Source organism: Gracilinanus agilis, chromosome 3 (genome assembly GCF_016433145.1).
Source record: "Gracilinanus agilis isolate LMUSP501 chromosome 3, AgileGrace, whole genome shotgun sequence".
In the NCBI taxonomy this organism is placed as follows: domain Eukaryota; kingdom Metazoa; phylum Chordata; class Mammalia; order Didelphimorphia; family Didelphidae; genus Gracilinanus; species Gracilinanus agilis.
In genome coordinates, this window is record NC_058132.1 from 616,539,402 (window position 1) to 616,563,522 (window position 24,121).

Consider the following 24,121-nt stretch of genomic DNA (forward strand, 5'->3'; position numbering starts at 1 on the left):
GCCGGGGGGCGCAGGGAGTCTCTGCTGATAGCCCTCTCCTGCCCCCCCTCAGGCTCTGCAGGGAGGGGGGGCCACGACCATCCCACAAGTGGTTTTCAAATGGCACAAAAAACCTTTTCGTTTCCCCAAATGACCAAAAGCCCAAGACCCGTCCACCTCCTGGGACCCTGGGCTAGGCAGCGATGGCCACGGCCGTGCTGGCTCAGGCCCCTCTGGTCTGCAGGTCGGACGGGGGGTCACTTTGCCCACCTGTAGCTGCCCTCGGCTCTGCCCAGCAAGGACAAACTCTGCCTCCGTTTTGGGGGCCGGAGGGGATGGGGTCACCGGGCACGCGATGGGGAGGGGACTTGGAGCACTTGGCAATGCCTGGTCCTGAGCTCTAATAAAGTCTGGTTTGTACCCAGCTCGTGTGGTTGTTTGTTGTGCCGCCGCTGCACAGACCCCCCAAAATCTGGTCTTGCCCTCCTGCCTCCTTCCTTCCCTCCATCCATTCCCCCTCTTATGTTTCCCTCACTGAGGCCCAGCCTAGGTCAGCCCCCGTAGGACCCTGCCTTTCCTGGAGCCTTCCCCACCCGCTCTGCTGGCACCAGGCCCCTTGGCTCTCTCCTGCCGGGTCCTGGCCCCACTTTCCCTTTCTTTAGGACCAAATCGCATCTCTCTCTCTTTCTCTCTGTTACTTGTCTGTGTGTCTGTCTGTGTGTCTCTATGTCCCCTCTCCCACTCTGTGTGTCTTTCTGCTCCATGTGTCCCCCCTGTCCCTCCTCTCTCCTGCCTCTGCTCCCCCAGCGCACCCTGAAAGTCGGTCCCTGGCGGTGGTGGCCCCCCTGCAGGACGTGAACGTGGGGGCCGGGGAGATGGCGCTCTTTGAGTGTCTGGTCACGGGCCCTTCGGACGTGGAGGTAGACTGGCTGTGTCGGGGCCGGCTGCTGCAGCCTGCCCTGCTCAAATGTAAGATGCACTTTGATGGGAGGAAGTCCAAGCTGCTGCTCACCTCTGTGCACGAAGACGACAGCGGCGTCTACACCTGCAAGCTTAGTACGGCCAAAGGTACGCCCCCCTTCCCCCAGGGTGGGGCAGGAGCCAGCATGGGGCTTCCTGAGGAGTGTTTGAGGATGGAGAAAGGCTGGCCAGGCACCCAGGGGCCCGGACCCCAGAGCTTCCCAGGAAACTGGGCCCTTCTGGGAGCTGTGCCCCCATCTCCTCTGGGAGCACTGGGAGCTGGCATCACTGTGCCCCCATCTCCTCTGGGAGGTTGGGAGCTGGCATCGCTGTGCCCCCACCTCCTCTGGGAGCACTGGGAGCCCCTGGCCATGGGAGGGGAGGCAACGAACACCCTCTTTCTCTCTTCCTGAAGGCGACACTGTCAGGGAGGGCTAGTTAGGGTCAAAGGAGGTGGATCCCCGGGATGGGGATGAGAGTGGATGAATAGACGTGATCAGGGGGGCCCATCTGGTAGGGAAGAGATGGGTTCAAGATTAGGGTAAGATTCAGGGCAGAGAAGTTGATGAGCAGCAAATGCCAGCTCCAAGTAATGGTGGAGAAGGTGCATGAGAGAGGATGGGAGGCTCTTCCATTGGCACAGACACATAAATTAGGGGCCAGTTCCCAATCTGCTTCCTAGCAGCTCTTGTTGTGTGCCTCCTCCCAGGCCCCAGCCTACCCTCCATGCCTTCTCCATTCAGGAGAATGCAAACTCCTTCCTAGAATGGACTCTTTTTAAAAAAAAAAAAAATTTTTTTTATATTAAAACCCTTACCTTCCGTCTTGGAGTCAATACTGTGTATTGGCTCCAAGGCAGAAGAGTGGTAAGCGCTGGGCAATGGGGGTCAAGTGACTTGCCCAGAGTCACACAGCTGGGAAGTATCTGAGGCCACATTTGAACCCAGGACCTCCCAAATCACTAGGTCTGGCTCTCAATCCACTGAGTAACCCAGCTGCCCCCAATGGACTCTTTTATAGTCTGTCTATGGAGCCATTAAATTCAGCAAACATTTATTAAGTCAACTGAATTAATAAATGCTCTGTCCAAGGCAGTGGTTCCCAAACTTTTTTGGCCTACTGCCCCTTTCCAGAAAAAATATTACTTAGCCCCCTGGAAATTAAGTTTTTAAAAATTTTAATAGCAATTAGTAGGAAAGAAATGCACCTGTGGCCATCACCACTCTCTGGATCACTGCAGCACCCACCAGGGGGCGGTGGCACCCACTTTGGGAATCACTGGTCCAAGGCATCGTGCTAGGCACTGGGGCCACTAGGACTGAAGTGAAACCATCTTGGCCCTTAAGGAGCTTATATTCTTTCGGAAACCACTCCGTGCACCCAGATAAGTGTCATTTGAGAAGAGAGAGAGCACTCACAACTTGGAGGATGGGGTAAGGCCTCATGGAGAAGAGAGCGCTTGACATAAGCCTTGAAGGATGTTAAGAGTTCTAAAAGGTGGAGGAGAAGAGTAAGAGAATCTCAAGCACAGAGGCTGGAGATGGATTGTCAATTGGGGGGGGGGGGTGCAGCAAGTAGGCTAATTTGGCTGAGATGTAGACTGGGTAAAAGAGAGTAGGCTGGAAAAACAGCCTGGAGACCCGAGTTACACATTAAAGAATTTAAAAGTAGCCAGCCAGGTGGATAGATTATTGGATTTGGAACTGGAAAGGCCTGAGTTGGGATCCTGCCTCAGACGTTTACTAACTGGGTGACCCTGGGAAAGTCACTTAACTAACTTTCAACCTCAATTCCCTGTTTCATAAAATGGGGATAAGGGCAGCTAAGTGGCACAGTGAGTAGGTAGAATGCTGGACCTGGAGTCAGGAAGACTCATCTTCCTGAGTTCAAATCCAGCCTTAGACACTTATTAGCTATGTGGTCTTGGGCAAGTCATTTAACCCTTTTGGCCTCAGTTTTCTCATCCTTAAAATGACCTGGAGAGGGAAATGGCAAACCGCTTCAGTATCTCTGCCAAGAAAATTCCAAATAGGAACATGAAGAGTTGGACACGACTGAAAAAATGACTGAACAAGAACAAAATGGAGATAATGAAAGCACCTTCCTCTTGGGTTGTCGTAAGGCTCAAAGGGGATAACATAGGGAAAAAGCTTTGGGAGTCTAAAAGTACTGTATAAATGCCATCATTATTATGAGAGCCAGATGTGAGGAACTTTATTGTTAAGCAGAGGGATTTGAATTTTATCCCAGAGGTAAAAGAAGCCATAGAAAGGATTCCACTGCAGGACAGGGACCTATGAACCCAGGGCTTTAGGGAGATTATTTTGACAACTGTGTGGAAGATGGATTGCAGAGAGGAGAGGCTAAAGGCTGGGAGACCAATTAAGAGGCTATTACTGGGGGACAGTGAGGTGGCTCAGTAGATAGTCAGGCCTAGAGACGAGAGTTTCTAGGTTCAAATGTGGCCTTAGATAAATCCTAGCTGTGTGATCCTGGGCAAGTCACTTAACCTCCATTGCCTAGCCCTTACCTCTCTTCTGCCTTGGAACCAATATATACTGTTGATTTTAAGGCAGATGGTAAGGATTTTTTAAAAAAAGAAAATAAATTAAGGCAGGACAGAAAGATTTAGGAATTGAATCCATACAATGAGAATTAAATTCATGGAAGCTAATGAAGCCACCAAAAAAGGGAAGGAGGCCCAGAAAACACCAACGGGTAGTGATTTAGCAAAAAATATTGGGCGTAACTATACAGATGTATGGAAAACCAAACAAGAGCAAAGGAGGAGGAGAGGGATCTGAGCAACAATGTTCTCAAGGGCAATAAAAGTAAGAATAACTAACATTTTTATAGCACTTTCAAGGCTTTCAAAGTGCTTTGCATAGGTTATCTTATTTGAACCTCACAACAGCCTTATGAGGTAGGTGCTACTATTATTTCCATTTTATAGATGAGGAAACTGAGGCTGAGAGAGGTTAAGTGACTTTCCCTAGATCACTCAGCTAATAGATGTCTGAAACAGGATTTAAACTCCCACATTCTATCCACTGCATCAGCTAGCTGCCTGCAAAAAGGAGGAAGCTGGAGAAAAAAAGACTATTGGATTTAGCAATTAAGCGATCATGAATAACCTTGAGACAGGCATTTTCAGTTGAATACTAGATTTGAAAGCCAGATTACATATGGCTGAGAAGTATGTGGGAGGTGAGTAGATGCAACAAATAGAAACAATCTTTTTTCTAGAAGTTTGGCTCTGAGAGGGAAAAGAGGTATGGGATGTTAACTTGCGGGGATGTCAGGAGTGAAGTGAAGGCTTTAAAAAACAAAACTGTTACCTTCTCTCTTAGAAGCAATACTGTGTATCAGTTCCAAGGCAGAAGACAGTAAGGGGTAGCAAAGGGGTGTTAAGTGACTTGCTCAGGATCGTGCAGCTATTATGTGAGGCCACATTTGAATCCAGGACTTCCCCTCTCCAGGTTTCAATCTGGAGCCACCTAGCTGCCTCCATGAAGTGACTGGAAATTTCTGACCGTATTTGCTATCAGTGTAAGCAAGAGATAAGGAGAAACTGAGCTGAAGAACGAGAGACAGAGAGACAGAAAGACTGACACACAGAGAGAAATAGAGAGACAGACAGAGAAAGAAATAGAGAGAGAGAGAGAGAGAGAGAGAGAGAGAGAGAGAGAGAGAGAGANGGAGAGAGAGAGAGAGAGAGAGAGAGAGAGAGAGAGAGAGAGAGAGAGAGAGAGAGAGAGCGCGAGAGAGAGAGCACAAATTCCTAAGGAGGCAGGAGGGGATAGGACCAAGGGCCAAAGTAGAGGGATTGACCTTGGAAAGGAGAAGGGTTACAAAGGAGAAAATGGAGGCAATGCAGAGAGCTTCTGAAGGTTGGAGTAGGAGGAAAGGGCAGTTCATGATGGAAGGCCTTGATTTTCTCAGTAAAGTTGAAGGCATGGTTCTTTGCTGAGAGAAAGGATGGAGGGAGCAGTAAAGGAGACTAAAGGAGAGAAGAGAAGGTTTGAAACAGTCTTTTGGGGTATTTGGAGAGAGACAGCGAAGAAAGGATAGAAAGACTGGCATGCAGAAGTGAGCGATGAGCCTGGCACATATTAGAAAACCATTTTGTGAATTGGATTTGGGAGGGGAGAGTTGAAGTCACTTCCCAAGGGCTCTCTTTGTCCCATCTAGGCTCTGCCCAAGGCTCCTTTCGGAGTGGTGGGCTCTCTCTATTCACACCTTATAATATCCAACCTCTGGTTGGTACTCTGTCCAGCATGTTCCTTTTGGAGGAAGGGAGATGCCTGGAAAGCCCTGCTTCTGTTGACCCCTCTTCTAGAAATGGCTAAGAGACATGGTAGATAAGAGAATTGGGCCTGAAGTTAGGAAGACCTGAGTTCAAATCCAGTTTCAGATATTAGCTATATGACCCTGGGTGGGTCACTTAATTTCTGTCTGCCTCAGTTTTCTCACCTGTAAAAAGGGGGAAGTAATAGCATCTACTGCCCAGGGTTATTTGAGGATCATATGAGATATTCATAAAGCACATAGCACAGTTCCTAGTACTTAGCAACAAAGGCTTGTCCTTCTTTCCTCCTCACCTCTTCCCCTTCCTCCTACCCCCCAAATCAGATGAACTGACCTGCAGTGCCCGCCTGACCGTTCGGCCCTCGTTGGCACCATTATTCACAAGAATGTTGGAGGATGTAGAAGTGTTGGAGGGTCGAGGAGCTCGGTTTGATTGCAAGATTAGTGGCTTGCCACCCCCCACCGTCACCTGGACTCATTTTGGTAAGGTGCTCTCGGAAGATCCCTTTGGTAGCTATAGAGGGGATGGACTGGAGAATGATGTTACCACACCTCTGCTTAAGAATCTTTGGTGGATTTCTGCCTCCAGGATAAAGTTCAAACTCCTCAGGCTGCCATTTTAAGCCCCTCACAGTGTCACTCCAACCCAATTTTCTAGCCTTATTTCATATACTCTGTTTTTTTTTAAACCTTACCTTCCATCTTAGAGTCAACACTGTGGGTTAATTGACTTGCCCAGTTTAAGGCCACATTTGAACCCCAGGTCCTTCCCTCTCTAGATTGGGCTTTCAATCCATTAAAGCCAACTAGCTGTCCCCTTCATCTATTTATTTTTTTAAAAACCCTAACCTTCTATCTTAGAATCAATACTAAACATGGGTTCTAAGGCAGAAAAGCAGTAAGGGCTAGGCAATGGGGGTTAAGAGTCTTGCCCAGGGTCACACAGCTACCACCAGACTTATTGCCCTGTTCCCTCATCTGGGTTCTTCCCCTCTTTTCTTCTTCATGGGCTTTTAATGATTCCACTCATCACTTTCCTGTGCTGCCTTTTTACTGGGCTCCCTCCCAGTTTTCCAATTCTGACCTCTCCTTCTTCTTCCTTCTTTCTTTGGTTCCTTTGCCTCCCTCTCTCACCATCACCCCGTCTGCTCCTCAGGGAATCCTGTGGAGGAGAATGAGAATGTGAGGCTGCGGCATGAAGGAGGCCTTCATTCCCTGCTCATAGCCCACGTGGGCAGTGAGGATGAAGGTCTGTATGAAGCCAGTGCCACCAATATTCATGGCCATGCCAACTGCTCTGCTCAGCTTTATGTGGAAGAACCACGCTCATCCACCTCAGGCCCCAGGTATTTCCTGTGGGATCCCTGAGGGTACTTGAGGGTCTTGCCTCCCACAAATACTTGTTTTAGTTAGCTGGATTGGCCACCAAGGGGCAGGTGGGAAGCAGGTTGGGAAGCGGGTTCCATGAGCCTCCAATAAGGCAGAGAAGGGTAGGGTGGGGTCCTTAAATTTCCTCAAGCAATTGCACCATTGGTTTTAGTTCCAAGTTGGAGAAGATGCCATCAATCCCCGAAGAACCTGAGCAGGGAGAGCTGGAGAGGCTGTCCATACCAGATTTCCTCAGGCCACTGATGGACCTGGAGGTAGGGCTAGCCAAGGAGGCAGTACTGGAGTGCCAGGTGACTGGACTGCCCTACCCCACCATCAGTTGGTTCCACAATGGTCAGCGCATCCAGAGTTCGGACGATCGTCGGATGACACAGTGTAGGTGTCTGGTGACTGGCTGAGGTGGTCGTGAGGACACTTGGGTGGCAGTGGGGGGAAGTAGGAGGGAAGCATATGGGAAGGGATTGAGATCATTTCAGGGCCCTGGTTCCCTTTTATTCCTAGTCTAGAGGAGGAGAGGACCACTGGTGGTACTCTTACAGTTTCTGTAAGCCTTCTACTTGTTGTTTACACACATTGTCCAGCCAGGGTTAAAGACCCAATAGGGTAGAGAGAAAAGGACCTTGGGCAAACAGAACGTAAGAAGAGTGAGGATGGGTGCCTTCAAAGCTACGTGCTAGGTCTCCCATCTAGCTGTCCCACAACCCTTTGTCCAACCTCTTCCCATGCCATCCATCTCTGCTTCCTGGTACCACCATAGACAGGGCACAACACTCATTCCTTTCCTCCTTTCACCTTCTGTTCAGTTTGCATGCCCCTTGACCTTGTCTGTGGTTCTAGGACTGAATTTAGAAAAAAATCCTTACATTCTGTCCTAGCAACAATTTCAAGACAGAAAGGAAAAGGCTAGGCAAACAGGGTTAAGTGACTTGCCCAGGGTCACACAACTAGGAGATGTCTGAGGCCAGGCTCTTGCAACTCCAGGCCTGGTTTTCTATCCACCGAACCACCTAGCTGTACCTGTTCCTGAATTTCTATCTGTGTACTATTATGATTAAAATGATCTCAAGAGACTGATTTTAGGGTAAGAATATCAGCTTGTTAATTACATTTGTTTATTGGGTAGGCCAGCATCAAAACTAATAAAGTGACATAGGCCATTGGCCCCTTCTCAATGATCAGAGACCCCAAATCTTGGCCAAGTGGTTCAACAAATAGAATGTTAGGAGCTCATTATTCATCTCCTCCCTTGAATATCCCAATTCATCTCTAATCAGTGAATAGCTAAGTAAGAAGTGGACCATCAAACTCTCAGCCTTTCCCACACCTCCAAGTAGAGAGAAGTTTGTCACATATATGGGAAAAGAAGTCTTGCCCCCTTTCATTTAGTAACCCAAACTCTGCTAAAAGGGAAGACATTTTTTGGGTTCCCAAGGACAAAGAAAATGCAAAAAAAAAATATAGATTGGATGGAATCTCTGACCCAGATCCCAGACACAGGAATACATAGTAATTCTCCCTAATATACAGAAATTGGGGCCTTTCTACTCCAGGGTCCTGACATGAGATTTAATACTGTATATGAAAATAAATTATCATAGTGCCTATCTTTGGATTTTTAGGAGAGGCAAGGGCCTTAAAGGGAAGGAAAACGTTCTGGTAGGGGCAGCTAGAAGCTATAGTAGTTCCTTCTTCCCTCTATAAATTATGGGGTCTTAAATTTAGATAAATTCAGTGGTCATAGATGAAGTCATGGTAAGATGATCATCAAGGGAAATAGAGGATGTTAGGAATGGTAGTCTTGACCTTTGAGACCAATTCAAGGAAGAAGGTCATAGGAAAAAATCTTAGGAAATACCTAAAGTGGCATCTAGGTGGCATAGTAATGATGTAAGAAACCCTTGACTTTGCATCCTGCCTCATATACTATGTGACTCTGGGCAAATCACTTCACCACTTTCTGCCTCATTTTAGTCATCCATAAAATGGGGATAAATAATAGCACTTACTTCTCAGGGTTGTGGTGAGAATCAAAGGAGATAACATTTGTAAGGGGCTTTGAAAACCTTAAAGCACTATATAAATGCTAGTTATTGCTACTATTGTTACTGTCATCAGTATCCAGTCTGTATCTCCAATTTGTAAATGAGATTTTGCCTAAATTCACATAGATTGTAAATAGCAGACAGCAGAATTTAAATCCAGGTCCTCCAACTCCAAGCTTAGGGTTCTTCCTGGTACCATGTTGACTTGTCTTCTCCCATAGCACATTCCTTGGTTCCATTGTCAGAGACAAAATCCTCCACAACAAATAACTGAACATGTGCTATGTATAAGACAAGCCTCTATTCCTCCAATGTGGGGATATTTAAGTCATAGTACCTGCTCTCAGGGGGCTTCCAGTCTCTTTGGGGAGATAGGACATGAATCTATGAAAAGCAAACAAACAATACAAGATAGTGTAGTAAGTCATATATATATATGTGTGTGTGTGTGTGTACATATATATATATAGATATATAAAAGTTATTTAGATATATAAAATAGATATATTTAGACATATAAAAAAGATATGTAAAAAAGCAGCTAGGTGGAGAGAATATTGGACCTGGAGTCAGAAAGACTTCTCTTCATGAGATCAAATCGGCCTCAGATACTTACTAACTATGTGACCCTGGGCAAGTCACTTCTTCCTGTTTGCCTCAGTTTCATCGTCTATAAAATGAGCTGAAGAAGAAAATGGCAAACCACTCCAGTATCTCTGCCAAGAAATGGGGTCACAAAGAGTTGGACACGACTGAAAAATTACTTAACAAGCACAACAAGATCCTTTCAGCTCTGACATTTTGCAATTCTGCATTTCTAGACTCTTCTCGTTCAGATGTGGGAGGTACAGGTTTGAAGTAGGGTCATGGCTGCGATAAAAATGTAAAGGAAAATGTGAGAGAGACTTTTTGAAGAAGAATCAAAGAGATTTCATGATTCACTGGTGTAGGGGGAAAGGCAGAGGGAAGGATCAAGGATGACTCTAAGCTTGGTGGCAGGGAGCCTTGTGGTACTACTTATAGAAATAGAAAAACTGGAGGGGGTGAGAGTTTTTTGTTTTTTATTTTTTGGAGGGGTGGATGGAACACGATAGAAAGATGATCATTCTAGTGTTAGACGTATATAATTTGAAGTGAAGACCTCCAAGAGCCTCAGCAGAAATTTAAGATTGTGAGACTGCAGGCTAGAAGACAACCTGTGTGTCCTCAGAGACCTTGGGCAAAGCACATTTCCTTCCTGAGCCTCAGTTTCTTCATATGTGAAATAAGGTAGTTTGATTAGATGATCCCTAAGGTTTCTTCCCATTTCAAATCTTATGATTTTTTTAACTATTACTTTGTATCTTAGAATCACTACTATGTATTGGTTCTAAAGTAGAAGAGTGGTAAAGGCTAGATAATGGGGGTTAAGTGACTTTCTTAGGGTCGCTCAACTGAGAAGTGTCTGAGGTCAGATTTGAACCCAGGATCTTTGGGTCTGGCTCTCTATCCACTGAGTCACCTAGATGCCCCCAAATCTTATGATTCTTAAAGTCAGAGGTAGAGATGTAGCCTTGGACGCCAGTCTTGGGCAGGTTAGATAAGGGGTCCAACCCAGGATAGTCATTCTTTTGTTCTCTCCATCATTCCTCTTTCCCTTTGGTGGGTACCAGCAGAAGGGATGTGGCTAAGGCCACTGAATACAAGACCCTTGTCTCAGGAGCCTCCTCCAGCCTGACTGTTACTAGGTTTCAGGGGATCACCTGAGCTGTGGGAGCCCCAGCCTTTGGAGTCTCCTTAGCTTCTACTCTGTGTGTTTTGTGTTTCTTTCCCTCCCCAGACAGGGATGTACATCGACTGGTGTTCCCAATGGTGGGGCCACAGCATGCTGGTGTCTATAAGAGTGTCATCGCTAACAAGCTGGGCAAGGCTGCCTGTTATGCCCACCTTTACGTCACAGGTGAGAACCTTCTTCCTGACAACTATCTTCTGATTGTCCCTTTCCAGCCTGAGATCTGAGAATCTCTGGGACAGAAAGGATGGCCACTCCAAGGCAATGGGATATCTGTCCAGAAGTTTCCTGTGGCGCATTCCTTTTACATTTTATTTTTTAAAACTCTTACCTTCTGCCTTAGAATCCATAGGCAATTGGGGTTAAGTGACTTGCTCAGGGTCATACAGCTAAGGAAGTGTCTGAGGTCAAATTTGATCCCAAGTCCTCCAAGCACCAGGCCTGGCGCTCTGTCCACTCAGCTACCTAGGTGCTCCTTTCCTTTTTCTTTTAGAAGGGGGTAATTGGGGGAAAGAACTCTAATGGCATTCCCATCCAAGAATCAAACGATCACTACAAATATACTGATGGGGATCCCAGTATACACCTCACATAATGTTCTATCTAGTGGCCTAGAGATTTTTTTTATCCAAGTTCATGGACCCCCTGAAATCTATCCACAAACCTCTGGGAGGAAGGGCAGGATTCTAAGTCAAGATATCTTGGTCTAGAGAAAGAAAGCTTTGGCTTAAATCTTGGCTCTGACACTGGGTGACTGCGGATAAAGCACTCAATCTCTTATACTCTAGGTTAGACATGTCATATACATGACCCAAGGGCCACATGAGGCCCACAACACTTTTAAGGGGGACCTCAAACCAGATTAAAATGGAATTGAGAAATATTTAACAAAATAAATAAAAATACAGTAAAACATAGATACTGTTGCAACTTGCTGGAATCTTTATGTACAATTTAGGGGTTCCTATTTCTATTTGAGTTTGCCATTATTGCCCTGGAGAACTTTCTCCCTTTCTCTCTCTCTCTCTTTTTTTAAAAAATAAAACCCTTATTTTCCATCTTAGGATCAATACCGTGTATTGGTTCCAAGGCAGAAGAGTGGTAAGAGCTAAGCAATGGGGGTCAAGTGACTTACCCAGGGTCACACAGCTGGGAAGTGTCCGAGGTCACATTGGAACCCAGGATCTTCCATTTCTAGGCCTGGCTCTCAAACCATTGAGCTACCTAGCTACCTGCTCAGGACAAGTCTCTTAAGATAACCCTCTGAAAGCCACTTACCCTCCATTGCCTAGCCCTTACCTCGGCCCTTCTTCTGCCTTGGAACTGATACACAGTATTGATTTTAAGACTCAAGATAAGGGTTTAAAAAAAAAAAGCCTGAGTCATTAAGAAGGGGTCAACCTGTATCCATGGAGTGAGTTCCCTAGACTCAGTTGGGTCAGAAAACCAGCTTAGCTCAGTTTGGAGATCTTTATCATTGAGTTGGTGACAGAAAGTCGCCAGGCCTTGGGTGAAATAATGCAGAGTGAAACGAACAGGGCCAGAAGAATAATTTCTATAATAGCAATACATTGTAAAGATAAACAATTTGGAGAGACTTTGGAACTCCGATTACGACCCGCCATGATTCCTGAAGGCGGACGAAAAAGCAGGCTCCGTCCACCTCCTGCCAGAGGCGACAGACTCAGGCTGCAGAATGAGATACGTTTTTGGGCATGGCCAATGTGGGGATTGTTTGGTTCGCCTGAGCATATTTGTTCCAAAGGTTTTCTTTTTTCTTTTCTCCATGAGGGTGAGGTGGGAGGGAGAGAAAATAAATTTTTTTTGTTTTGTTAATTGAAAAAAAAAACACAACTTAAATTAGACATTTAAAAAAGAAAGTAGTTGGGGGTACAGGAAATTGAGTGATAAAAGTTTTTAGCCCCAGAAATTCACAAATACTGTCTACTAAGGCAGGATGATTGCTGAGGATGATGGCGATGATGATGACAATGACGATGACAATGATGATGAGCATGATTGATGGCATGGTGATCATTGATGTACCTTTGCCCAGGGTTTACTCATGGATATGTTGAGGGCCCCCTGGGACTCTGGCCTTCCTTCTGGGGAAGCTACAGGTTCCATTCCCACCTCACCAGAATTGCTTCTTATTATGGCTTTCAGATTTAGTGCCTGGCCCTCCCGATGGGCCCCCACAGGTGGTGAATGTGACTGGGAGAATGGTTATGCTCAAATGGAATCCTCCCAGAAGCGTCGACATGGCCATTGGTAAGTCAGGGCTGCAGAGGACCCCAGGAATCCAGGTGGGTATGTTTTGCCATTGGGGAGCATGGAGTTTTAAGGAGAGCCATGAGGAAAGCTGGCTGAATGGAGTGACAAAAGATGGTGAGAACAGAGAGAGAGGTTTGGGTTGGTGAGACCAGAACTCTTCTTCCATGATCCATACCCCTCCCTTCCATCCCCATATCAGCCATGAGCCATCGCCAGGAGTTATAGCTCAAGAAACATTTTCCATTGCATCTGGGTAAATCACTTAACACCTCTGGGCCTTCGTTTGCTTATTTTATTTTAAACCCTTATCTTGTGTCTTAGAAACAATACTGTGCATTGGTTCAAAGGCAGAAGAGTGGTAAGGGTTAGGCAATGGGGGTTAATGACTTGCTCAGGATCACACAGCTAGGAAGTATTTGAGGCCAGATTTTTTTTCTTATTTTAAAAAGAAGGGCTTGGACTAGACAACCTCTAGAATCCCTTCTGGCTCTAAAACGATGACATTCCATGTTTCCTTCTTCTATGTCCTCACTGCCCCTTAGTCTCAAAGCCTGGAGTGGTAGGATTCCCTTTACCCCCGGGAAATCAATAGGGTTTAATCTAAGAGCATTGGGACTAGAGTGGGAGCAGGAAGGCCCTCCTGCAAAAAGAGTCTCTCTTCACCAATGCAGTGATCAACAATTTGGAAATAGGTCTTGATCAATGACACATGTTAAAACCAGGGGAAATGCGCATCAACCAGGGGTGGGGGGAGGGTGAGGGGTGAAGGGGAAAGTAGGAGCGTGAATCATGTAACCATGCTAACTTTACTAAAAAATGAATATTAATAAATGTTTAAAAAAAGAGTCTCTCTTATCTGCTCTTCCTCCATCAGGTCCAGACACTCTGACCTACACAGTTCAACACCAAGTGGTAGGTTCAGACCAATGGACGGCTCTGGCCACGGGTCTACGGGAACCAAGCTGGGCAGCCATGGGGCTTCGTAAGGGGGCACAGCACATCTTTCGAGTCCTTAGCACCACAGTCAAGAGCAGCAGCAAGCCTTCCCCAGCCTCTGAACCTGTGCAGCTGTTGGAAAGGGGTAGGTGGATAACCAAATGGTGGGATTGGGATGTTCGAGCTCCCCAGTGAACGGGGATTGGGTAGGAGCAGTGGTTAGATCCTGTAGTGGATGGTGTTGAGTGACAGAGGGAAAAGGGGTCTCAGGCAGGGGTTGAAAGAAATACCCCGTATGCTGAGACAGGCCTGGGCAGGGGGTTGTGACAAAAACAGAAACTCTGGAAAGAAAAGAGAAGGATTTTTCCTAGTTCCATCAAGGATTGGGCACTGGGATCTCTAGCTTCTAAGCTCCTTTGATTCCTTATATGATCGTGATTTGCCCAACGCCCCACTCACCTTGGTTCATGTCCTATGTCTCCTGCTGCCCCTAGTGCCTTTCTGGCTGGAGGCTACTCATGCTTCTCCTAGATTCTCTGACTTAAGGGTAGAGATAGCTCATTTCCTTCTCCTTTAGCTTACCTGGGACCAACATGGAGCCTTTTATAGAAAGCTTTACTAGAATTCAAGGGAGTCAAGGTGAAATAAAATGTTATAAAACTGTAGAGCCTTTGAATTTAGGAATCTTATTCTAAGTTGGAGTTCTTAACCTGAGGTCCCTGAACTTTTTAATATTTTTAAATTAAGAGGGGGCAGCCAGATGGCTCTGTGGATTGAGAACCAGGGTTAGAGATGGGAGGTTTGGGGTTTGAATCTGACCTCAGACACTTCCCAGTTGGGTGACCTTGGGCAAGTCACTTAACCCCTATTACCTAGCCCTTACTGCTCTTCTGCCTTGGAAACAATGCTCAGTATTGATTATAAGATGGAAGGCAAGGGTTCAAAAATTAATTAATATTTTGATCTTTGCATTTCAATCTTGTGTATTTTGTTTTGAGAGTTTAAAAACATGACCATGACTCAGAAAAGGTTACAGATCCTTATACTACAGTACCACAGAGGCTGGACTCAGAAGCTGAATCTCAACTTGACTTTCCAGTCTTGGGCAGGTTTCTGAATGGCCGAGCCTCGGTTTCCTTATTTATAAAATTTCCTTATCTAATACTTGTAAGGTGATTGGGAAGACACCACTTTATAAACTGTGAAGTTTTATGTGAATGGGAGTTATTATTAATAATAAGATATCTCTAATCTGGCTATAAAGGCTGGTATAAGCTTTGTGGCTAACTGGCTACTCCCTTTCTTCACCTACCACTTCCCATCCAATTATCCTGTTGTCCCATCATTTTGCTGTAGGAAAAAAAAAGCCCATTGCCAGGAATCTCCAGTGACAAGTTCCTTCTTCCTTCCAAGGCTAGCACCCCTTCTGGCTCTCCTTTCATCACTTTTCAGAGCTAGTCCTCCCAGTGGTCATATCTGCAAGGCTCTACCCACTCTGGATGAGTCATGGTTCCATTGCCCTCCACCAGGGAAATATTTACCAGTTTATAACACCCACAGGCAACACTGGACAGGCATATATGCCCATGTGATTTTTTAAAATAATATTTTATTTTTCCCTGATTACATGTAAAAATAATTTTTAACATTCATTTTTGTTAAAATTGAGTTCTAAATTTTCTCCCTCCCTCCATCCCCTGAAATGGTAAGTAATTTGATATAGGTTACCCATGCATATACAATTTATGCCAACAATGGAAGGGTCATTTCTTTCCAGAAGTGTCCCCTTACAGTCTGGGCTGGAGGGGGATTGTCAGACCTAGTGTGGGAGGTGGAGAGCTAGAGGACCAGGCTGGGAGTGGGGGGACCTTAGTTCAGGTCCTAGCTGTGCCCCTAACTTGCTGCCTCTGAGTTGGCTTCTCAGGAATTCAGCTGCATGAATTCTAAGGTCCCTTCCAGCTCTTTGCTGTCTGTATTTCTAAGATTCTTTTCTATGCTTCTCTAGTTCTGGATGGACTCCTGTGATTTCCCCACTCCTCAACCCGTCTCTTCTCCTGGTTCTTTAGGTCCAGTTCTGGAAGAAGCCCCCGTGGTGCTGGACAAGCCGGACGTCGTGTATGTGGTGGAGGGGCAGCCAGTCAGCGTTGCCGTCACCTTCAACCACGTGGAAGCCCAAGTTGTCTGGAGGAGGTGCTCGTCTTCACCCCCCTATGTCAGTCCCTCCAGGCTGTGATGTCCCGGACTGGGCCCCCTCTGTGGAGGGCCATCATTTCTCTCTTCTGTCTCCCTTCACAGCTGTCGAGGGGCATTATTGGAGGCCCGTGCAGGCATGTACGAGCTCAGCCAACCGGACGATGACCAGTACTGTCTGCGCATTTGCCACGTGAATCGCCGAGATGTGGGGACCCTCAGCTGTATGGCACGAAACCGGCACGGCACCCAGGCCTGCTCCATCACCCTGGAACTCGCAGGTGAGCCTGGGGGCCAAGGCTTGTTTCAGCATTCTTCTGATCGCTGCTGCCATTTTCCCCCCTTCCTTTTTTAAACCCTTACCTTCTGTCTCAGAAGTGACTCTAATCAACAGTTCCGAGGCAGAAGAGTAGTAAAGGGCTTAGGCAACTGGGATGAAGTGACTCACCCAGAGTTACACAGCTAGGAAGTATCTGAGGCCAGATTTGAACCCATCTCCAGGCCTGGCTTTCTATCCACTGAGCCCACCTAGCTGCCCCAACGGCTCCCTTTTTCAAAGTGACTTTGCCAGCATTTAAAGGATAGAAGTCATTTCAATTCTATTCAACAGATCAAATAAAATAAATTTTCAGAGCACACAGGAATCTTCTCCTCCTCTCTCTTCAATTAAGCCAAATAAACGGGTACAAATTGCTTGCTAATTGGTACTGACCAGTGATGGCTAGTTTATATTTTTCTCAACTTGGCATGGCACCCCGATCATCCCTGAATTCTTCCTATTCAAAACTGGGGCTCCTTTTGGTTCCTCCTACCAGTTTCTGGGCTCAGTGTTTCTAGCCACTAATGAGTCCACCATATTTGCAAGGCTCTCGCCAAACAGATTCAATTCAGGTCAATTAAGTTGAGCAAAGATCTGTTTATTAAGTGCCTACTACATATGGAGCTCCGTGCTAGCTTTGGGGAGGTTCAACTTGAGCGTGCTCGTCCTTTTGGAACTCAGAAGGAGGCTGTGAGAATACTGGCAAGGAGAGCACGAAATAATCCATGAAAAGTACATCGTACAATAAAAGGAACGACTGGATGTGTTATATGGAGCTTGAAGGGAAAAGGTCATAGTCAACTAAGCTCGAGGGGCAGGGAAGGCTTCCTGGAGGAAAAGGCATTGTAATTGGGTTATAAAAAAAAATAAAGGATTCTCAGGTGAAGAGGAGGGACGACCTTCCAGGCGTGAAGAATCATGTGAGCAAACCATGAAGCTCTTAAAGCGAAGGATAGGTTTAGGAGGCCAAGAGAAGTCTAGTTTGGTGAGGCACATAGCAGAAGGACATGAACTGATGTTAGAAAAGTAAGGAGGCACCAGACTGTAGAGGGCCACGAATGACATTTTTAATAGGTGATGGTGAACCCCTGAAGAGTTTTGAGCAGAGGAGTGCCATGACTCCTCAGAGGTGTGGGAAGCCAATAAGAGAATAGATAAAAATCTGAGACTCCTCTTTTGACCCCTTTTGTGATCCTTGTGATTTCTTGTTGAAGTATTGTGGCCTTATTGAAAAGCTTTAAGTTCCTAGCAAACCAGCAGTTAAGAGATTAACATTCTTCCCCTTTGGTCAGAAATGCAGTCAAAGCCAAAACCTTAGTTTAGCAGGGGCATTTGCCCCTGAGAAAAGTATTCCCAGACTTAGCTTGCTGATAATCACGCCGATGAAGGTCCAGCCTGGTTCTTATCTTCACCTTGAAGTTTCTGAGTTTCTGTATGTTGTCTAAACTCATTGCGATGTCTACGGAGCTGTAAAAGTCTCTGTGCTTGTGGGTGAAAGGGAGTTTGAATTTTCATATATAATAAACTTGTGACTCAATGGCACTTTGGAGAAGCAGCTGTGAGTTAACAGTCAAGATCGTCTCCATGCCCTGATGTTTTCTTATCAACTAAGCCGTCCTTATCAGAGATGATAAATAGATCTGGACACGGGGGGTCTGGGGTACCCCGGATACTGTAACCGACCATGATTTCCACCCAGAAAGAGTCACTTCCTCAGACCCTCCACCCCATCTCCCTTGTGTTTCAGAGGCTCCACGGTTCGAGTCCATTATGGAGGACGTAGAGGTTGGGCCTGGAGAGACGGCTCGGTTTGCCGTCGTGGTGGAAGGGAAGCCGCTGCCAGACATCATGTGGTACAAGGTGAGAGGGGCATGAAGGGAATGGGGAGCCCAGAGGGGGAGATGGCTCTAAGGGGGGCTGAGGAGAGGAAGATTCAGTCCAGGGAAGAGAAGTGATCCTGGGGGAAGCCTCGGGCATTGCTCCAGGGATGCAGAGTTTGGGTTTCCTTCCTCTAAGAGGGCATCACAGAGGCTGAGCCCTCCATGCAGAGCCGGTAACTCTGAGTGGGGAATGTCAACCGTGGGAGGAGAACCAAGAAAGAAACTGCAGCTCCTGTGGGGAACGGGATGGGAGGGATGCTGGGGCCTCGGGTGTGACTGGGGACCGGGGGTGGAGGTGATCTCCTGCTCTACAGGAGGAGGCCCTTTTGGAGGAGAGCAGCCACCTGAGCTTCGTGTATGAGGAGAACGAGTGCTCCTTGGTGGTGCTGAGCACAGGACCCCAAGACGGTGGCGTCTACACCTGCACAGCCCGCAACCTGGCAGGGGAGCTATCTTGCAAAGCTGAGCTGGCCATTCGAACAGGTGACTGGGCTGATGGGGAAGCTCTTGCATTTGGGGTGAGGTTGGGGGATACTTATGCTCTAGGGACCCTATCCTTCCCACCTCCCCTCTCCCAAGGTAATGTGGCTTAGACTCCCCTGAGCCTAGGTCCTCTACTTATAGGATCCCTGATTTATTTTTTATTTTTATTTTATTTTTTATTTTTATTTTCAATATTTTCCCCTAGTTACATGTTTCATGTTCTTTCCCTCTCCCCAAACCCCCCTACCCCCCCCTAGCCAACGCACAATTCCACTGGGTTTTACATGTATCATTGATCAAGACCTAATTCCATATTATTGATAGTTGTACTAGAGTTATCATTTAGTGCAGTGGTTCCCAAACTTTCTGGGCTTACTGCCCCCTTTCCAGAAAAAATATTACTTAGTGCCCCTTGTCACATACTATCACCGCCCCCTTACAGTTATTCACTGTCCCCAAATGCACCTGTGGCCATCACCGCCTCCCTGGGTCGCTGCAGCACCCACCAGGGGGCGGTGGCGTCCACTTTGGGAATCACTGGTTTAGTGTCTACATCCCCAATAATATCCCCGTCAGCCCAGGTGTTCAAACAGTTATTTTTCTTCTGTGTTTCTCCTCCCACAGTTCTTCCTCTGAGTGTGGCTAGTTTTCTTTCTCATAAGTCCCTCAGCCTTGCTCTGGATCCTTGCATCGATGTTAGTAGAGAAGTCTATTATGTTCAATTGTACCACAGTATATCAGTCTCTGTGTACAATGTTCTCCTGGATCTGCTCCTTTCACTCTGCATCAATTCCTGGAGGTCTTTCCAGTTCACATGGAATTCCTCCAGTTTATTATTCCTTTGAGCACAATAATGTTCCATCACCAGCAGATATCACAATTGTTCAGCCATTCCCCAATCGAAGGGCATCCCCTCATTTTCCAATTTTTTGCTACCACAAAGAGCACAGCTATAAATATTTTTGTACAAGTCTTTTTCCTTATTATCTCTTTGGGGTGTAATCCAAGCAGTGCTATGGCTGGAGGATCCCTGATTTAGAACTAGAAGAGATCTTAGAGGCCATTAAGTCCAACATGCATTTTACAGATGTGGAAACCGAGGCTGAGAGAAGTTGAGTGATTTGGACAATGTTACATATAGCTAAAAAGTACCTGAGGTCTGATTTGAATGCAGGTTTTCCTTCCTCCATATCTAAGACTCTATCTTAGTCATTTTTTCTAGACACCAAAGTCAAAATCCCCAGAGACTGTCCCTAAACCATGTAGCCCCTTCCCTGCATCCCGTCTGCCGCTTCCTGGCCCACTTCCAACTTTATCGATTGCTTCTTTGTCCTTTTCCCTAATTCATTCCATCCCTGCTTTCTACCCTTTAACGTTCTAACCCATCGGCCTCACCTGTCTGTCTTTGTTCCAGCTCAGACATCCATGGAGATTGAGGGGGTGGGGGAAGAAGAAGAGCTGCGGGGACAGAGGCTCAGTGACTTTTACGATATCCATCAGGAGATCGGCAGGTAGGACAGTGGATTCCGGCTCTCCTTGGGCTGAGCTCTAGTAGATGGGGTCTCGGGGACCTGGGGGGCCTGGGGGTGGACGGGAGAAGAGGAGAGAGCAGGGGGCTCAGGGTTCTCCCCCGTCCCCCCGTGTTTGTCTCAGAGGTGCCTTCTCCTACCTTCGTCGGGTGGTGGAGCGGAGTTCTGGCCTTGAGTTTGCCGCCAAGTTCATCCCGAGCCAGGCCAAACCAAAGGCTTCTGCACGCCGGGAGGCCGGGCTGTTGTCCAGACTCCAACATGACTGCGTCATCTACTTCCACGAAGCCTTTGAGCGGCGACGAGGACTTGTTATTGTCACTGAGCTGTACCCAGGGAACGGGTTGTGGGGAGACACGGCCACCGTCTGCCACTGAACCCTGCTTGAGTGTGTGAAGGGATGGGTGGGGAACAGCCCAACCCCAAACTGCAGCAGGGGAAGGAGAGGGCATTTTGGGGGTGACTGGTCTGCTCCAGTGAGGTATAAGGGGGGAACCTCTGGGGGTTGATGAGGGTCTATGCAGGCCCCTTTTCTCCTTGACCCTTGATTCAGCTGCACAGAAGAGCTTCTAGAACGAATGGCCAGGAAGCCCACCGTGTGTGAGTCTGAGGTGAGGGCAGGGGGGTGGGTGGAATTGGGTGTGGGGCCCCCTGAACCTCTGCCATGGCTAGGCTGGCTAGGACCAGGCTCTGGGGAGATAGTTGTGTCCGTGGTGGGGGCAGTGGAGGTGAGTGGGGCAAGTTAGAGCCATTAGTCAATCCTCGGTGCCTTGGTTCTCCCAACAATACTATCTAGTTATCCATTTTTAAAATCAATAACTTTTAAATGGAAACTTGACCAAAAATCTGTCATAGAATTTTGAGGCCATTAAAAATGGTTTAATACAAAAAACAAAACCAAAAAAATTCTTTCCCTGGAGAGCTCAGTTCCCCTCAGAAGTCTCCTCTTTTCCCCATTGAAACTTAGCCAGAATCTCTCCCCAGGATCAGCTGCCCTCAGCACAGGCAGCCCCTGCTCATTTTGTTCTGCTGTTTTGGGGCTCCCATCACTGGGATGTAAGCGCCCTGAGGTCAGGGAGCACCTCTTTTTTTCTGCTGGATGCATTTGTAGCCCAGCACACAGTAACTACTAAATAAATGACTTGTTATCTGACTGACTGACCAACCTCACTGCCTGCCTCCCCTCTCCCCGTCTCCTTCTCCCATCCCAGCTGAGCCCTCCTTAGCTTAGCTAGTTTTTCCCACTCTGGCTCCCTCCTACCTGGGGATGCTGCACTGTTTCTCCAGATCCGGGCCTATGTGAGGCAGGTGCTGGAGGGGGTCTCTTACCTTCACCAGAGCCGCGTGCTGCACCTCGATATCAAGGTGAGGAGAGGGCAAGGCCATGGGGAGGCAGCCCGTGGAGAGGAAGCTGGGGTTCACACAGCTCTCTCACCCTCTTGTGTCCCCCTGTAGCCGGAGAACCTGCTGGTGTGGGATGGGGCCGGGGGTGCTGAACAGGTGCGGATCTGTGACTTTGGCAACGCCCAGGAACTGACCCCTGAGGAGCCCCAGTACTGCCAGTACGGCACCCCTGAATTTGTGGGGCCTGAGATTGTCAACCAGACGCCTATATCTGGGGTCACCGATGTCTGGTAGGTGTGGGGTGGGAGGGAGTTTGGGGTTGGGCTGCTGGACAACAGGTGCTGGGGATACAGGAAAAGAGCAAGGACAGGCTGATGGGAGGGGAGAGACGGAGTCTATATTGGGATCCCTGCTGATGACGCTTGTGTTTTCTTTCCCATAGGCCTGTGGGTGTCGTCGCTTTCCTCTGGTAAAGACCTCTCTGGTGTCTGACTCTTCTCCGTGGCTTTCCTTTTCTTCTTTTTTTCTTAAACCCTTATCTTTTGTATTAAAATCAATGAGTCAATTCCAAAGGTTCATCTAGCTAGGAAGTGTCTAAGGCAGTGATTCCCAAAGTGGGTGCCACCGCCCCCTGGTGGGTGCTGCAGTGATCCAGGGGGCAGTGATGGCCACAGGTGCATTTATCTTTCCTATTAATTGCTATTAAAATTTAAAAAATAATAATTTCCAGGGACACTAAGTAATATTTTTTCTGGAAAGGGGGCAGTAGGCCAAAAAAGTTTGGGAACCACTGGTCTAAGGCCATATTGGAACCCAGGACCTCCCGTCTCTAGGCCTGGCTCTCAATCCCTTGAGCCACCTCACTGCCCCAGCATTCCTTCTCTTCTCTCTGCCTTAGGCAGACTACTTTGGGGAGGGGGAACCCCATAGGGACAGAAAGGAGATGGATAAGACTTGCCATGCTGGGCCTTTCCCAGCTCTCGGACAGGCCCCTGGGGCTACTTAGGCCCTGCCTTTTCTTAGAACCCCAGCAACTACATTCCTCCCCAGTTTATACATTCTCGGTTCCACTTCCCCAAGCCCCATATCTCGCTCTGCTTTAGTCCCTGGCCCCTGGCTTCCTCCCACCTCCCCCGGACACCCCAAATAACAGCCTTCTCCTTCCTGGGCTCTGCAGTCTGACTGGGATCTCACCCTTCGTTGGGGAGAATGACCGCACGACCCTGATGAACATCCGAAACTACAATGTGGCCTTTGAGGAGACGACGTTCCTCAGTCTGAGTCGAGAGGCCCGAGGCTTCCTCATTAAAGTTCTTGTTCAAGACCGGCTGTGAGTCCAGGGTGCCCCTTGAGTACCCCCTTGGCCTTTCATGGAACCCGCCTGACCCATCCTGGTGGCCTCTCCCTTCCCACATTGCCTCCTTCTAGCCCCTTGGGAGAGGAGATTGCTGCGAATTCTTTTTCTTTAGTATTTTGGTGACGATATTTCAACATAATTGGACTCCTTTGAAATCCTTTGCATTTCCTTTTATGCATTTAAAAATGTTACTCTGAAAAGGGGTTCACAGACTGCCAGAGGGATCTGAGATACAAAACAGGTTAAAAACCCTGCTTTGATGGCTTTATAATAATAGCCAACATTCTTAGAGCTTATTTATATAACGCACTTGAAGGTTCACAAAGTACATTATTTATATATATATATGTATATACATATACATATATATATATAATCTTTTTATAGTTATATAATCTCTCTCTATAACTATGTACCTTTTATATATATTATCTCTTTACATATAATAATATATTGATTCTTAGGATAACCATGTGAGGTAGATGCTATTGTTATCCCCATTTTACAGATAAAGAAGCTAAGCGTAACAGGAAAAATTTGGTCAAGGTCACACACATAGAAGCCAGGATTTGAACCCATGTCTTCTGACATCAAAGGCAGTGCTTTTTTCCATTGGACTGTTTTCCTGGGATTTTGATATATTTTGACACATTTCCCTCCTCCGCTAGCTTCCACTTTATGTCTCTGTCTCTTTGTAGGCGGCCCACAGCAGAGGAAACCTTAGAACACCCTTGGTTTAAGGTAAGACTCTCTCCATGAAGTGGGTGGTGGGATGAAGGACATCCATCTTTGTAGAGCTGAGAGGTCAGATGGATGGAATGCTGCTCTTGGAGTCAGGAAGTTCTGAGTTCAAATCTGGCCTCAAATATTTTGGTAGTTGTAGAATTTTTCAACCCTCCCTGCCTCAGTTTCCCCCTTTGTACTAGCTGTTATTATCACCCCCAGTTCCTGTAGTCAGCAGCAGAGCCTTCCTTTGCAGAAGGAGGAGGTTTGAGCTAAGGGCGGTGCATAGAAGGTGATGGGCTGAAGACTCCACCAATATTCACTGTAACATCTTCTTCTGGGTTGTAGGCAACAGCAAAGGGGGCAGATATCAGCACAGACCACTTGAAGCTCTTCCTGTCCCGAAGGAGGTGGCAGGTGAGCATCAATCCTGCTGCACATATTTGAACTTGCCTCTGCCCCCTTCATGTTCTGCCTCTCCCCTTTTCTCCCCCCTCCCCTCCTCTCCTCTGCATTTTTCTCCCCTCCTCTCCCTCCTTTCCCCTTCTCTCTTCTCTTCTCTTCTCTTCTCTTCTCTTCTCTTCTCTTCTCTTCTCTTCTCTTCTCTTCTCTTCTCTTCTCTTCTCTTCTCTTCTCTTCT

At 47.1% G+C, this 24,121-nt stretch overlaps 1 protein-coding gene across 1 annotated transcript in view; it reads left to right on the forward strand.

The window, feature by feature from the left end:
* SPEG (striated muscle enriched protein kinase) overlaps positions 1-24,121 on the forward strand; it is an 83,162-nt gene that overhangs the window by 44,077 nt on the left and 14,964 nt on the right. Inside the window, exons 10-29 of the mRNA XM_044669440.1 lie at positions 787-1,047; positions 5,572-5,730; positions 6,404-6,593; positions 6,788-7,011; positions 10,498-10,617; positions 12,616-12,720; positions 13,598-13,804; positions 15,726-15,849; positions 15,955-16,130; positions 17,916-18,028; positions 18,363-18,531; positions 19,946-20,042; positions 20,185-20,385; positions 20,611-20,668; positions 21,345-21,422; positions 21,513-21,691; positions 21,844-21,870; positions 22,579-22,731; positions 23,457-23,499; positions 23,830-23,898. Coding sequence (XP_044525375.1) covers positions 787-1,047; positions 5,572-5,730; positions 6,404-6,593; positions 6,788-7,011; positions 10,498-10,617; positions 12,616-12,720; positions 13,598-13,804; positions 15,726-15,849; positions 15,955-16,130; positions 17,916-18,028; positions 18,363-18,531; positions 19,946-20,042; positions 20,185-20,385; positions 20,611-20,668; positions 21,345-21,422; positions 21,513-21,691; positions 21,844-21,870; positions 22,579-22,731; positions 23,457-23,499; positions 23,830-23,898 — 2,753 coding nt within the window. The remainder of the gene's footprint in view (positions 1-786; positions 1,048-5,571; positions 5,731-6,403; positions 6,594-6,787; positions 7,012-10,497; positions 10,618-12,615; positions 12,721-13,597; positions 13,805-15,725; positions 15,850-15,954; positions 16,131-17,915; positions 18,029-18,362; positions 18,532-19,945; positions 20,043-20,184; positions 20,386-20,610; positions 20,669-21,344; positions 21,423-21,512; positions 21,692-21,843; positions 21,871-22,578; positions 22,732-23,456; positions 23,500-23,829; positions 23,899-24,121) is intronic.